Raw genomic sequence first — 15569 nt, 5'->3', positions numbered from 1 at the left:
AGAGAGGGCGCTCGGAGTCCATCGCCTCAGGGCGGCTGGCACCTCCTCGGCGCCTCCACCCTTGCGGGGCCTCAGGCGGGCAGTCAGCGCTGAGAGACCGTCTACAGCAGGACGAGGCTAGCAGATGCAGGTACCAAACCCTTCAACTCCATCGCCAGCTTGTCCTGGAAACTTGGGAAGGAACAGCTTTCTTGCTTTAGTTCGCCTCACTCCCTCAAGAGAGGCTGGAGGAGTTGGTGTGTCTTTCGAGAGGGTGGCAAGGCGAGCGGCAGAGCCGCGTTACGCGTGAGGGAAGGTGGTTTAACAAAAGGGAGAAGGGGCCACCCTGCTGGGAAGGACATCGGGTCTGGGTTCTACCCCAGCCTGGGCGAGTTGTTCCTGGTGTTGTTGTGAAACAGCTTGACCAGGAGAACTGTGGGGTGTTTGGCACGGTGTCTTTACTACTCGCAGCGTTAGTGTTAAGCTTCCTGAGGTCGGTCGAAAATGGCGAGCAGCAATGGCTGGTTTGAGGGTGCAACGATGCTCACCTCCCACGCCGCGCCTGAGAAGATTTTACCACCCGAGGTTCTCAGACATCGAATTTCAAAGGATCTCTCCGAGCCTGTGACTGCAAAGCTGAATCCTCCACCTGGTATGGGGTGCAGTGAACCGGGGGTGATGAAAAATCCAGGTATAGTTTCCAGTTTATACAGTGGGGATTAGCTGTTAAAGCTATTGAAAAGTAACTTTGCAAGCCTCTGCTACTCTTTCTTATCACTGTATTTTCTTAAGTGCCTTCTTTAGCATCTCTTGATGCATGAACTTGTTCCTCTTTTAAAGTCTTTTTGTGCTGGAAGTTTGTTAGCCGTTTGTTGTGGGCTGGCATATGTAGTCTGCAGCATTGCGTAATTATAAGTTAAACTTTAAAAGTACTGTAGATTGACAAAATACAGAATAGATTCTGCTGCATGAATTTTCATAAATAACATTGTGAAGGGTTCCAACTGCAGTTCCAGATGTCCCAGGTTGTATTTTGAATTCTGTCACTTTGAGTAATTGTACTGGGATAAAGGTACCTGTTACGATACTTACAAACAAGGATTTTAGTTCTTGGCTGGGAAGTGCTTGTGCCTGTGTATATCATACCCCTGAAGCTGATGATTTTATCCGTTTAGTGGTTGCTGAAACTTTATTATAGTGTCTTACAACAGGGAGTCCCACTGCTGCATAGTTTTGTGGGGAAAAATCACAGGTTCCACTGCTTGGTATCTGCCATCAGCGTCTTTGATTTGATTGTTGATTTGCAAGAGAGGGGAGGGGAATGTACGTTGTATTTTTTGTAATACTTGTCTATATTTACTACAAGTAAAAGCTTTGATATTTTTAAGTAGGACGCATGCACAATTTTGGAATTGCTGTTGTTGTTAACATAGGGTTGAGCACAAAGCAGTCACGCGTTACAGCGAATTTTGTTTTGGTGTCTTTAGAGGCACCTAAAAAGCATTTATTGTAAGCAGATTTTCAGAGAGTGTGTTCAGTTCTCTCCTTAATTCTGTTTAAGGACCTTTCCTTTTCAAAGGAGTAGACACCACCACATTTTCAGCCCTTCCCTCACAGGAAGACCTGGATTTGATTGAAAGATACAAACAGGGAGTAATAAACTCACTATCTGCCTTGCATCTGTTTGCCAAAATACACCACCTGCAGCTTGAATTGAAAGAAACGAGTGTGGCAGGTAAATACTTCTGTTCCTAGATAAAGTAGTATTTGCTTGGCCTTAAGATGATCTGAGTTGCTGCAGTTAGTATTTGATGGCACTGGTACAGCTGAACTTTTTTTACTGCTGATTGCACTACCCCCCACACACGTTGGGTTTTGGCTGTCCTTTTATTGCTTCCACAGCTGTTTCTCATCATGAAGTGCCACAGAAATAGATCAGGTGAATTGTGTGTAATTATGGCTGTTACCAGAACTTAGTGAAAACTGCATGAAGCAACAGCCACCAAAATTCTTGAGGAGGTGGAGGATGAGAGTTGTACTTTGCCAAAATTGTCTTTTTGTTTTGTATTTGTTCTAGGAATTAGTATAAGGACATAAAGCTATGGATAGAGTACCTTAAAATAATTTCACTGATTGTGTTTGCTTTTTTCTTCTCCTTTAAAGGTGGTGTCATAAGGCCTTATTTTGCCTTTTGTGCTGTGATAAATGGTGTGTGCTACAGCACTGGGCTGGGAAAGAACAAGAAGGAATCTAAATTAAATGCAGCTAAACTGGCTCTTGCTGAGCTACTTAACTTGGAGAATACAGGGGCAAAGTCTTCTGAAGATTCAGGTAAATATTGTAGCAACACCTAATTAGAACTTGAAATGCTTGGTTTAACAGTGTCCTATGCAAAATATCAGTGGTTTTATTAAATGCTGCAGTATCAGGGCCTCTGCCAGGTTTTTTAGATCCTTTGGGCAAATCTGTACTTTGGTTCTGAAACCGTTTTTTATTTTTGTCATTTTTGTATTGAGTTGCATCAACTGATGCCAGGAATATTGAAGGAATTAATTTGTTCTTGTTGCACTTGGTTTGCTGCTCACTAGGTACAGCAACATGAAGTACGTCTCAAGTGGGTTTGAATTTTTACAATTAAAAGGGTTCCCTGCTGAGTTACTGCTTTCAACAGAATTCAGTTGCTGTAGTATTTTATTTTCTTTTGAGTTTTGCTGTCTGAATAGTTCTAAGCTTACAAGGACCTTCAGAATCAGAAAAGAAAATTGTTAGAGAATTAGAAAGTTTGACTTGTTGGAAACAGTGCGAGACTTATGTTTAGGAATTAGTAATGTCCGTCCCACTTTAAAGTGTTGTTAAATTCTTAGATTTTCCCTGTGTGCCTGCTGAGCTCCGACCTCCAGCAAACTCTGCTTGTGTTTCAAGGACTGGTAAGGAATAGTCTTGTTTTTCCTCTGTTGATTCAAATTGCCCAGAAAATAGGGGTTTTTTTAATTCTTCTTTTAATACATTTAATAATCTCTCTGTTGTTACTATTATTTTAAACATCTTTGCAGAAGGCTGGAAGAACTAGAATCACAAGGTCGGTTCTGGACACAACTTCACTAAATGGCTTGAATTTCTATGCCCAGTTCAGGTGATAGAGATAGAAACAATGTTCTGTGTCCTTACTTGAACTAGTGTTCAGTAGGTGATCAAGCGTGGTCCATATCCTGTTGTTACTATAGTGAATGATAAAAGCATCAAGTGTTTAGGCATTCTTGAGCTTCTTTCAAACCTTCAAGTCTTCAGAATCCCAAAAGTATGGGTGGTTGTGCTTTTAACGTGTGTTCAGGTTTATAATTTGGCAAGTTGCTCGTGTCTTTTTTTTTCCCCTACCTGCAAATTTGTGTCTTGCTGGCTGCTGTTGTTTCATTTAGGAGGAGAGCATATCTATCAAAAACTCTCACAAACACTTGAAGAAGTGTTTAACCGCCTGACTACCGAACACCCCGAGTACCAAAGCTGTGGCAGTTCCCTGGCTGCCTTCATCATTGAAAAGGGCAAGTCTGGTTTGATTGTGAGTTTTGGGGAGTGAGAGCCTGTTCCCACAGAGCACTGAGAGTGTGGGGGCAGCTTGGTGGGCAGCAACCAGAACCTACCACCCTCTGTGTTTTTAGGTGGGCATCATGAAGTGGTAGCTCTGGGGACAGGAGAATGCAACTACAGCCGGCGCTTTGAGTCCTGTGGAAGGCTCTTGCATGACAGCCATGCCATTGTCACTGCCAGGCGTTCCCTGCTCAGGTGGGAATGTCTCTGCAGATAGTTCCCTTGCAGCCAGTTTGTCTTAGTTTTACTTCTGCACTTGCATTTTATAGTTACATGAACTAATAAATAATATATAATAATACAAATATATACCTGGATGAGGTATATATTACATAAAATATACAATGTTATTGTAATTAATTTTTCTTTCAGGTATTTATATAGGCATCTTTTGCTGTTCTATAGCAAAAATGCAGGCAAGGCAGAGAGATCCATATTTTGCACAGCACCAGGCTCAAAGCTGCTTACCCTAAAGCAGAATATAACCCTCTCTCTCTACATGAACCAGCTTCCAAAAGGAACTGCTCAGTTAAAGTCAGAGCTGTAAGTACCACGGTATTTCCAGAGATAGAGAGGAAGACTAACTTTTGTCTTGTTTTGGGAATGTTAATGTACAGGGTAGTAGTGATAAATATGAGATACAGCTCAATATGATGATACAAAAAACTTCGGTATGGATTATAGGATGAGCTTTTGTTTATTCCAGACAATAACCTGTTAACCCCCCTTCCCAAGACACTATTAAAATTCTAATAAACCATGAATTTAACTGCTGAACAAGTGGATGTGATGACTTAATGTCATCCTTTGCGCCGCAAGATTGAAGTATAAAGAGCCTTGAATTGAAACAAAACTCTGCTTTGACTTCTTAGCCCTGTGTAGCTAAGGGGAAAAACTGTTTTCCTTCAGACAAACCACTGGTTTCTCTGTTATGCATTACATCCTCTTGTTTAAATATTTTGGAGAATCACAGTGTAAGTTACGTTTTAAAGGAGTCTTTAAGAACCTTTCCGCTCTTTTTTCACAAGTAACTTCTCTTAGAGGGTGAGTAGACACAAAGTGGCAGCTCGTTTGCAGCTGGTCTTTTTAATGTGTGCAGGAGTGGTAGCTAAGATTAGATTGAGTAGCTATTTCCTATTTAAATACTGTTTTCAGTGTTCTAGGCACTTGAGCAGCTCACTCTGGTGTTTCTAAGAATTACAAACACTGAAGATAATACAAGGCCCACATCTACTGATGATGATTTTCTGAGAAGCAGCATTAGATAGCACTTAACTGTCATCTCTGATCAGAGTGCTTTCTCATTGAAATCCGTTCTCTTGTCCTGCCTGCAGGCATCTCGGTCCCCAGTCTCTATCTGGTTATGAAGCCAGTGAAGAACTGTGTCTGCATGTTGCCCTAGAAGGCAGGATTTACCTGGCTGTTTGCTGTCCCCGCAAGACTGTCAGAGTGAGCAGCATGTCAGCTGCTGACAAACTGGCAAAGTGGGAGGTGGTTGGTCTTCAGGGAGCCTTGCTGAGCCACTTCATCAAACCCATGTACATCAGCAACATTCTTGTGGGTATGTTTAGTGCAAATTGCGGTGGGGGGGTTGTGTGTTTTCATGTTCCAGTTTGATTGCCTTTTATAAAACATGAACTAAACCACAAATTCTTTAAAGAAATACAGCATTGTTCCTTGAGCTCCAGTGGACCAAAGTATATTTATTTAGTAGCCAGTCAGAAATGCTGCTGGATGTGGAGTAATGTGGGCCAACTCTTTAGCATATTTTGTAATCTGGAATACCAAAGTTCTGTTTTAGTGGTGTCTTCTGCAGGGAACATAAAGGGTTGGTGAAAAACAGTGGTTCAAAAAAAGAAGGCATCCAATGAAAAGAATGATGTCTCTGGAGAAGAAAGTGGGAAATCATTTCTGTTCTGCAAAGTGAATGTTGCACTGGTCTACCGATCTTTCCAAACATTAATTTTATGTGAAGGAATTACTATAATACAATTTCTAAGAATGCAGAAACATCTGCATGCTTAACTTCGGGTTTTTTTTAATTTGATGTACTTCTGTGTGACTGATCTCGTCCTGTTTACTAGGAAATGGAAGTTGTAAGGATACAAAAGGACTGGATGTAACCATAAAGCAGCGTCTTAATGATGAACTTGTATCAAAGCTTCCCGTGCCTTACCTGGTCAACAGATCTCATATTTACTTGGTGAAAGCTGCACTGCCAGTCCAAAAGGATTTAAACCAGTGGTCGCTTAGTTTGAATTGGACATTGTCAGATGCATCCCTGGAGGTTGTGGATGGATTAAGTGGGAAAACCACTGAAAGGTCAGCATTTATCTTCATTTTGTTGGAAATGATGAGTTTGTGCTGGTTCATTGGAGTATTCAGTTTTTAAGCTATAAGAGAGATTCTGTCCTGTGCTAGCTGAATGCATCCTGTGATTAGGTGTGGTTTTAGAGACCTTGTAACTTCACAGTGAGATACCAGGATACCAAACAAAACAGTTCTCTGAGTGGAGGTGTCTCTAGTCCCGTTGTCTGTAGTAGCGAAAACGTTTTAGCTTTCACAATGCATAAAGCTAATTAGGATTCTAATTGAGATGGACTGTAATTGAGGTGAATTCCAGCTTGATCAAATCCACAAAGTCTTAGGAGGGAGGGCAAAACCCCTGTAACGATGAAAGCAGTCTCCCTGTGGTGTGCTTGTTCCTGAGTTCCGTCCCCGTTTCCCTGCTCCCGCTGCAGCTCCCCATTCCGCAGCGGCACCTGCCTGGCCAGTCGCCTGTGCAAGGCCGCCATGTTCAGCCGCTTCAGTATGCTCGCCAGGGAAGCTGGACGGGATGATTTGCTGCAGTTTGCAACATACCATGAGGCAAAGGTAAGCTGACTCAGGGAGGGGGAGCGGGAATAAGGAGTCTCCTAGTGGCTACTCTCAAACCTGGTTTGATACCCAGGGGTGATTTTCTGTTTTGATGACGAGTTCACCTGAACAGCTTGTATAAAGTAAGCATCTTTCTTTTTTTCCTTCTGTCAAAACATGGAAGAGAGAATTTTTTAAATGATTCAGAAACTACTTTAGTGAAATTTAAAGCTTGCTAATTGACTATTCATGTGTTCAGATTTGCACTGAATGATAATTACTGTTCGTTTTCTTTATAAAGGTATTACTAGAATTGAAAACACTGAAAAACACAGAACACTCAGAGCAATTTTCTTTTCCCAATAAATGCCCAAAAGGAATATGTTTTTAGAGTCTAAAACTTCCTCTCACTGTCAGCAGCTGAGGGAACTGTAAGATTTATGGTATCATTTTTACAGTGTTTGTGCTTATGCTTATTACATGTTAGTGGTAAAGAACACGCATCTCTGTAACCATCATTCTTGAGATATTTCAAGGTCTGCCTTTTTTCTTTTTTTAGATTAAATCTCAGTTGTACCAAGAAGCTAAAAGCTTGCTGCAGAGCTACTTAGAGGAGCACAGATATGGATCATGGATTGTGAAGTCTCCACATATTGAACAATTCAGTGACTGATGGAGGTGGATTGGATGTGAAGTCTGTTTGAATGATGTTTCAGTAAATATAGTTCTGATTAGTAAAATATTCAACTTTAAGTTCATAGTCATAGGAAGAAAACAATTCCAGAACTGCTTCTTGCTAGTTTAAATGCAGTTAGTAAACCATGTGTAACAGTTCAGTCTTTTCCCAAAATTGGTGTTTCTTCTTAGGGTGGGTGTGTCCTACATGTTTGTAAATCTTTGTTCTGCTCTGCCACCCCAGTGCCACCTCATTTCAGCTCCCTTACCCCCACTCCTACAAATCCCCACCCCATGGAATGAACATGTTTTTTTTTCCTGATAGTTTCAGGATTTCTGCATGTTGATTTCTGCTTTTTCCTGCCTTTTTCATAACTTTAGAAAAGAAAAAATATCAGTAAAAGCTGGGTTTCTTACCCAAAAAAAGCATACACACAAGAGTCTTTCAGAAACAAAAATTGGCAATCTGTGCTGTATCTGTAGGCATCCATCCTTTGCTAAGAGTGTTGTTTCGTGTGGATTTGCCAAGTGGCTTGTAGTTTATGTTGTTCTAGAAGAGTTAAAAAGTAATTAGTGTACTTACAAATGTGCAACCTGGAATGAACCTGGCTGTCACAAAACTCACCTGTTTTGTGACAATTGCTGTGTTTGATAGTGGATTTAAAGCATTATACGGGTGTCAAGGCTGTAAATAAGAAAATAATGCAATGTACTACAGCAGTCACCGTAAACAAGGTTTTTTCAGCTTTTGTGGGCTGCATCAAACCCCCATCAATGTTAATGCTTGTGGATGAGTTGGACTCCTGCACCCACAGATGACTTCATCACTGCACTGACAAGGCCTTGCGAAGTTGTCCGCGTACACAGTAACCGGGAAAATAGTGCCTGTCACAAGGGAATTTGCTTCCTTGTAATTCTGGTAAGAACATGGTAGCATTGGGAGGGTGTTGTTAAGGTGCCATGGTTGGAGTTGGTGTGATGCTGTGAAACACTGGTGTGTTCAAGCTAGACAATACACCTGGATTATGTTCCTTGATTTCTGTAAATCATGCAAGGGTGGGAAGTTATGCAGTGTTCTTATACATCAGGAATAGCGAGTGTAGTGCTGTAGTCATGTTTTGCCTTATTAGTGTTCCTCCTCCTGCTATTTTTTTTCCTAAATCTGTTTTTCTAACTAGTATGTGGAGTCTTCTGTGGAGATGATCTTAATGCTGATTTACAAGTTGTTGAAACTCGCTGACTTGTTGCTACTTGTTCTTCGACCTTTTTTTGGCTTACCTGCTCTCTTGTTTTCTGTTACTTCAACTTGGGAGGTTGTGTGGTGGTTGTTGGTTTTTTGTAGCATGTGCTACACAAACTGCTTGTTCCATGTAATGTTTTCTTACTAAGAATGCTTGGGAATGGCCATCGTATTCCAGGCTAGAGCACGGTGTTGCCTTTTTGTAGGAGTGTTAAAAGTTCAATAAATGTCCTTGACAATGTCTTAGCTGTACCTGCATTCATACACATGCTGGAAAGTGATACATACACATGTCAAGTCTGACATACCCATAGCATACCACTCGTGTGTTTGCATTCTGTACAATTCTGGACTGTTTTTCTTTATGGACTTAGACCTTTGCTGAGGTGTCAGCACCAAGGTGTTTCTTGTAGTTAACCCAGAAGCCTTAAACATTTACAAGTATTGAGATTCTTTTGTGTACTTCAGCCATTTTATTAATTGAACAGTGAACTGAAATTTCCATGAAACTTAGGTGCTGCCTTAGGAGGAGAGAGGTTTGTTAGTGAAAAGGATGTGTTGTCCTGGACACGATCAGTGTCCTTGAGAAATGACTTGGATGACACCAGTGTAGATCCAGTTCTTGTATCCAGGTTGTTCTTCAATTATGTAACAGCATATGCAGCATGCACTCAGCTAGTAAATGGAAGCGTGGAGGGGTTGCATCCAGGTTTTTCCTTGGCTACTTCAGTTATTTCAAAGCATACGATTCTACAGACCTGAGTGAGGCAAGAGTGCTGCAGCTCCAGAGCTGAGGCTGAAGCTGTATTCCCAACAGGTACGATTAACAAACTGTGTGGGCACAGAGCAGGCGTGGATCATACAGATGTGGCACAGAGCAGACAGAGGCATGGGAGCAGCAGCAGCAGCCTGTGGCTGAGCTCAGCCTCTCCCCTCCCTGCTTGAGAAGAACTGAGCTCCAGGGGGAAGAATGAATGTACACATGGATATGGAGAAGGGTGGGGTGTTGTGTAGGGGTGTTCTTTCCACTTCCAGCAGCTCTACCTGACTCACACATGCAGAGTGACACACAGTGACATTTAGGAATGGTACTTCCCAATTCTGTGCCTGCACTGAGACTTTCCACATGCTGCTCTCTCTCACTTGGCTGTTTCCCCCTTCTCACCTCCCTTCTGCAGTGGGATGGAGAGAAGTGGGAGGCAGAAAGGCAAAGATCATGGGGTTGAGATAAAAACAAATCACTGGAAGCAGTAATGGTTCGTATGGGGAAAAAAAAACTCCCAATAATAGACAATAGTGGACAGCTCCCTCCACCATTTTCTCAACCAGAAGGAACTCCCCCCTGGGAGAGTGTCCCTTTCCTCTATCCCTGGTAATGGTGTGAGATGATACAGAATGACCTCTGTGGCTTGGCCATGCCCTCTCCTGGATACTGCAAAAACTTAACCCTGTCCTGACTGGGACCAGAACATTATTCATCCTTCCTACATACAAGCACAGGTATCATTCCACAGTCAATGGCTCTTCTTCCACAATGTTGGTTGAGTTCCTTTGGTCCATCACTGTGGGTCTATCCATCCTAGATGTACACACAATGCATATGATACTACACAATCCAGTATTACAGACTGTTCTCACCCAAAAATCAAATCCCCTTGAGCTACACATCGTGTTTCCCCATCTCTCTGCATTACCCACCAAGTGCCCCTGGGTTTTTGGGCAAAAAGAATCCCACAGATGGTTTTGCCACTGCTTGAGGCTGGACTAATAATAATGTCACACATTGTATCATGTCACGCCCCATCTCAGACTTCATACTCTCAGATGTCAGATGCATGTCACATAAATGTCACATGCCAAATATGTATACGCCCATGTCATGTCACATGTGTGTCATGTCATACATCTTAATTTCATACTAGAGCTGCACAATCAAGCAGGAGAAGGCAGCTCAGGAAATCAATTTTTATAACTATTTTAAGGGATTCTGCTGAGGTTTTTTTATAACTTACAGGGGCAAGGTATGTCTAATAAAGTTCACCTTGTTAACCATTTTCATGCTTCTAACACCATCCTTTTTCTCTAAAGACATCTTTTAAAGCTTGGGCAAATACAGGAGCTGATCCTGCAGACATTTTAAGTATGTGAACCTGCCTCTAACTAGATGTAAATTTGACAGACATAAGTGACTACAACCATGTGTAGCACAAGCACCTTCCTCATGTCTCAGCTAGCTCTATGAATTAGCAGTCTATATGGAAGTATTTCTTTGAAAAAGTGTCTTGATGTGCTTGCTGGAGGTGCTACATGGGGAGCAAGCCAGCCTGAAAATGTTTTGAAAATCCACAGCAGAGTGCGGAAAAGTGCAAAAGTGGTGTGGTAATCCTCAAAACTAGAGCTAGGATAGGCAAAGCCTCCTCCTTCCGTGACTGTAAATCTACAGCTGTCTCAGAATAGCCCAACTCCAGAGCAGTTTGTGCAGACCAAATGCCAAAGAAAGTACATGTTTTTACAGTGCTTGTGTTTGTGAAATAGTGAGCTCCAGCCTCTGCCTTTCCTTATGAGTCCATGGGTGAATATCTCTTTACCATCCTTTCCTGCTTTCTGAACTATTTGACTGTTCCTACCTTACCTAATGCTTACTGTTTAGGAACTTAGAAAATGTCTTTGTTATTCCATGTGGGATGTCCAACTCCACAGACTGACTCCAGGGTAGGTTTTACCCGATTGCCAAAGTTGAGGGCTCTTGTGCTTAAGGAAATGATAAAGGAAGCCTCATTTATAAAGGGAATTGTGTTTCATGAGAATGGCTCCTTCACCCTCTCTCTCTGGTTGCTGAGACCTGGGACAGCACTGCAGACAAATGTCTGAGCTGAGACTGGAAGAGGTTTGTTTGCAAAGCCATGTATTGTGTGTGATGCTGTTTCTTTCTGCATGCTACTTTTAAGAATTTATGGAGTAAGAAGGAATCTGTGTAAAGAGGATTTTTCTACAAAGATTGACAGTTCCTTCCAAGAAGGAATTCTTACGCAGAAGTTTCTTGCCTGTTTTCTCATTTTCTATGTCCTACTGTATTCAAGTATTTTTGTTATTACTGTCATCTGATTTGAAGAGAGGGTGGAGCTTATCTGTTTGTGGCTGAAGTGACTGACAGTATTTACTTTCCTGAGTCCTTGTGGGTGGGGACAGAGCACTCCGTGGGAAGAGAAGATGAGTAGAGAAACAGACGGCAGTGCTGTGAGTATTTTCCCAGTTTTGGCAGAAAGCTGTCATTAACGCCTGTCTTCTCTTTGCAGCGTGTAAGGAAACTGCTGTTTTTTCCATTGTTAGTCTGGTTTTAAGTGTAAGGTGAAGTACTCCATACCACACCCACCAGGAAAACGCATCAAAGTCTAAACGATAGCTGATAGCTGTTGTAGTAGGCTCACTCTCATCAGTTATAGCCTGCCTTGTTAGCGTTGATTTGGGGCTTTTGTATTGTAAAAGATGCTCTTGCATTATCTCTTCCTGCATAAAATTACAGTGTCACATAACGGGGTCCCTCTGCACTGGGAGTAGGGACATTTCTGAGGTTCCACAGAAAGCTTTCTGACAATCCAGTGTGTTCACATGGATTTATACATTGATCATTAATTTTGTGTCGGTTGTTGTTCTGGGACCTCAGTTACCTTCACAGTTATGTCAGGTGTGTTACTGTTTTCATAATGTTTCCCTGTCTCTGAAGAATTTTGAGAACTATATGTTTTGCTTACACTAATGAGAAAAGTGTGTCCTGCAGAAAGCTGGTGTAGCTGAGTAGTACAGCTCAGAAAAAAAAGAGATGGGGTTCTTTTTTGTGGGAGGCAATTTGGTACTATTACTGTATACCTTGTGCTGCATGCCAGCATAAACTGGCATTTTGTATTGCTTAAAAAAGGTTATCTGCAGGTGTCTTGCTTTGAGTCTGGTACCTGCACACTTGCATGCTGCTAAATGCTTCACCGGGGGGTTTTGTGTGTTTTTAAAAGAATAGAGTATTTAGTCACCTGTGAAAAAAGACACTATCATGTAACAAAGAAGACTCTAGACATGATTTTTATATGTCCATGACATTTATTAAATATAATCTACAAGTAACTTTTAATAGGTTTTTCAATAAATAGTCATCTCATGTTGCTGACAAAGTGACAATGAATGAGTTTTCCAAAGAACGTTGAGCCCCTAGGGCTTACAGAAAGGATCAAGTGTGATCTTAGAACAGACTATCTTACCACCCACATTAAGTACATTCAGTGGTCCCAAAATGGACAAGCTAGTAGTATGCCACATGGCAAAATATATAAATTATTCGTAATTAAATACTTCAATAAATAATGTAGCAGTAAAAATAAAAATAGTTATACAATTTCTCTCTGCATAGATTGCAGGAAGCTCTCCAGTTCTTGGCGAAATTCGGGGAACTTTTTCTTCTCGTTGGATTCACACTTCTTGCATGTCGGGTTTGAGGAATTACCGACCTGCAATACAGAGAATTTTATTGATTGGGGATAACACTCTTGCTAGCTGGTTTTAACAATGATACATCAACTTTTCTAAAGATTTTACTTTAAAAAAAAAATAACCCTTAATATTTGTAGCCTGAAGAGTACTCCTAAAATGCTACAAGGATCTCTAGGCCATGGATTTTATTTTAGTAGTACGTCAGGGTGTACTACATTCATCCCTGGGCCCTCCAGTCATAAACTCATGGCACAGTTTTCAAAGCCATTGCTGTGTAAATAGTTGTTATGCTCCTAAAAGCAAGCTTTTGTCAGCATAAGAGGCTTTGCATGATTCAGCAAAGAAAACAAATGTCATATTTTGTTAAATGTTGGCTTGTATAACCAGTAGGGCTCAAATCTATTTTACTGTATTACATTACCATGCAAATAGCTGTTTTCATGTAGTTAATTTTAGCATATTCTTGTATAAAACCCTGTATTTTCATGAGTTGATAACACAGATCTTGATGCATAAACACAGTGAAACACTTATTTCTTTTTTCATATCCTTTTTTTGGGTAGCACTTGTAAAAGATTGCCTACCTTCAATTTGTTAAGATTCTTTTCGATATTTGTAATATGTGTCTGGTTCTCCCCTTCCACATCTTCTTTCAAGACTTTCAGTTCTGCCAGGTAACATTCTAGAGTTGTCTGACTGCACTCCTACGAACAAAAGCAAAATTGTTATACATGTCACTTGTTTTCCTTGTTCCAGTTTTCAAAATCTCAGTTCCCTGTTGTTTTTACTCTCATCTCAGGAACTGAGCTGCTCGTTATCTGCAGTGTATTACAGTTCATTTGTTGCCCTCAAAGTTGTATTGGGGGATGTTATGTGTGGCTTTAATTCTGTAGCTTTTGAAAAGTGAGTAATCTTTACAAGACACTTGAAGTGTTGCAATATCTCTTGGGGACAGAAAGCTGCAATAGTTACTCCTAGACTGAGTTTTACTCCTGGTTGCCATTGGAAAATCATGTGTTAGCAAACAGGTGGCCTCTCCTAGAGGCATCTTCAGTTGATTCACTTTAGTTGCTCTATCTAATATCTGCATCAGAGCTGGCTTTTGAACAGGGTAAATAACTTTATGTGTCACTTTTGCAAGCTATTTCAGGCACTCACTGACAATACTTTACTGATCAGCCCCAAACATTTGCATTTAAGCCCTGGAGCTCTGAGGTAGTCAGGTCTTAAAGCTGCCAGCACATGAGAAAAGGGACACAGATAAGGAAGTGGTTGCAGAATCTGACTTTAAATCTGCACTGGAACAAAATTGTTGTTAAGTGAGAAGTCTTCTGAATTAGAAACTTACCAGAGGTTCAAAGCAGATGACAGATAACTTGTGTAAAGCTTTAACTACTTCCCAGTACTGAATAATTCATGCTCTTGTTTATTAGGCTGTTTGCATGCTGAATGAAAGGTAGTACAAATCAGCAGCCTGTCTGCAGTAGAGTTGTACTTGGAACGCTCTTTGCACGCTGATGTGCAGTGTTTTAGAGAGAGGTGACCACAATGATGGTATTCTTGTGGAAATATAAGTCTCAGGTATTAACTCAGTGCCATAAAACATGATTTATAGCTTATGTATCCAGAAGGGCTTGGTCAAGTTTTGTTCCTGAAGAGAATTAAGTAGAGCATAACTGAGTTTCATCAGTGGTGGGATATAAAAGACTTAGAACATCTTAAACAGAACCAACCAGTGGCTCTGCCTCTAGTTTAGATAAAATGTGGGTGATTTCATGTGGATACTGCTTTAATCTACTTCTAAGTCTGGTTTCATTCTCAGAATTGTTCCTGTCTTATTGCCTCCTGCAAATCTTATACCATCTTTAAATTGTTCATAAACCACTTTTTCCCTGTGAATTCAGGAATGTTTTAAGCAGGATGAATATGAAGTATTCATTTTGTGTTACTTATTGCACAGAGGCAATGAGATAATATGGCATGTCAGCCTTTTAATGTTTGAGAATAAAAAGCAAAAGCAGAAGTTTCTTTAAGAAATTGCACTGCCTAAATTGAATTAAAACTAAACAGAAAATTCAAACTCACCTGTTTGTCGTTCGGTGTGTAAAAGTCAAGAAAATCCTGTAGAGAAGGGGGGAAGAAAGTTAATTTTTCTGAAAAAATTACATAGAAAAAAAGAAATACAAGTGAATCTTCAGATAGAAGAAAATCACCACTTACGTTGTCAATGTTTTTCAGCTGCTCTAAATCCATTATTGCATGGCTAAGAAGTTGAGCAGGCGGTATTGGAGTCGTCGTAGTAGGTGCTCCATAAGCTGCAGTCATGAGAATTACTGCTGCAATACAGCCAAAGATGAGGACTTTGCACATCATGTCAGTGTTATCTGGATGCCAGTATTAGAGTTGGGATGGATGGTGAGAGCTGATAAGTTGTCATTAAGCTGTTTAGTGTATTTATACTCTTCTTTCTGGGGGGGAAAAAGATGGGGGCGTCATGAAGAAGAGGTTTTATTACACATTTTTTCATATGTTCTACCTGTATGGCAAGAATCATTACTTTTGTTTTTCCTCCCCTGATGACACTTTGGAATTTTTATCAAGCAGGAGGGATTTTACCTACATTCACTGGTTTAAGAGAAGCCCACACTTACTTTTGGCAGCCTCTCTTTGTGCTTTCTGCATGAAACACTTTTTCCCTCATGCGCTCTGCTACTCCCCCATAGAATAGGCCATAGAATATACTCCTGCCATACAA

General features: G+C 40.9%; 2 protein-coding genes across 3 annotated transcripts; one reads left to right on the top strand and one right to left on the bottom strand.

The window, feature by feature from the left end:
- Nucleotides 1-6: 6 nt before the first annotated feature.
- On the top strand, nucleotides 7-8787 carry ADAD1 (adenosine deaminase domain containing 1). 2 transcript variants are annotated; one of them, XM_017736936.1, is made up of 12 exons: nucleotides 7-130; nucleotides 451-670; nucleotides 1541-1714; nucleotides 2143-2310; nucleotides 2844-2906; nucleotides 3396-3518; nucleotides 3636-3759; nucleotides 3970-4107; nucleotides 4899-5125; nucleotides 5649-5886; nucleotides 6306-6438; nucleotides 6980-8787. In XM_017736936.1, exons 2-12 carry the CDS (start codon nucleotides 484-486, stop codon nucleotides 7091-7093), a joined length of 1689 nt encoding a protein of 562 aa, XP_017592425.1. In that variant the 5' UTR covers nucleotides 7-130; nucleotides 451-483; the 3' UTR covers nucleotides 7094-8787. The 2 variants fall into 2 exon arrangements, with proteins under 2 accessions (XP_017592425.1, XP_017592424.1); XM_017736935.1 differs by having other exon boundaries at nucleotides 3937-4107.
- Nucleotides 8788-12711: 3924 nt separating this feature from the next.
- LOC103617467 lies at nucleotides 12712-15187 on the bottom strand. The gene is made up of 4 exons (XM_017736896.1): nucleotides 15035-15187; nucleotides 14900-14935; nucleotides 13360-13518; nucleotides 12712-12873 (listed from the first exon to the last, which is right to left on the bottom strand). Exons 1-4 carry the CDS (start codon nucleotides 15185-15187, stop codon nucleotides 12712-12714), a joined length of 510 nt encoding a protein of 169 aa, XP_017592385.1.
- Nucleotides 15188-15569: the final 382 nt, after the last annotated feature.

Source organism: Corvus brachyrhynchos, unplaced genomic scaffold (assembly GCF_000691975.1).
Source record: "Corvus brachyrhynchos isolate BGI_N302 unplaced genomic scaffold, ASM69197v1 scaffold105, whole genome shotgun sequence".
In the NCBI taxonomy this organism is placed as follows: Eukaryota; Metazoa; Chordata; class Aves; order Passeriformes; family Corvidae; genus Corvus; species Corvus brachyrhynchos.
Note: the sequence above shows the minus strand (reverse complement) of the source record. Positions and strands in the feature narration are given on the sequence as shown.

What these genes read in the sequence shown, in the direction of transcription:
- LOC103617467 (XM_017736896.1), bottom strand. Translation starts at nt 15,187, where the DNA reads ATGATGTGCAAAGTCCTCATCTTTGGCTGTATTGCAGCAGTAATTCTC. An exon ending in AGCTGAAAAACATTGACAAC is followed by an intron (nt 14,936 to 15,034) that starts GTAAGTGGTGAT and finishes CCTTCTCTACAG; the next exon opens with GATTTTCTTGACTTTTACAC. An exon ending in TGCTACCCAAAAAAAGGATA is followed by an intron (nt 12,874 to 13,359) that starts TGAAAAAAGAAA and finishes AAAACCAGCTAG; the next exon opens with CAAGAGTGTTATCCCCAATC.
- ADAD1 (XM_017736935.1), top strand. Translation starts at nt 484, where the DNA reads ATGGCGAGCAGCAATGGCTGGTTTGAGGGTGCAACGATGCTCACCTCC. An exon ending in TGCCTTCATCATTGAAAAGG is followed by an intron (nt 3,519 to 3,635) that starts GCAAGTCTGGTT and finishes CTGTGTTTTTAG; the next exon opens with GTGGGCATCATGAAGTGGTA. An exon ending in AGTGGGAAAACCACTGAAAG is followed by an intron (nt 5,887 to 6,305) that starts GTCAGCATTTAT and finishes CTCCCGCTGCAG; the next exon opens with CTCCCCATTCCGCAGCGGCA.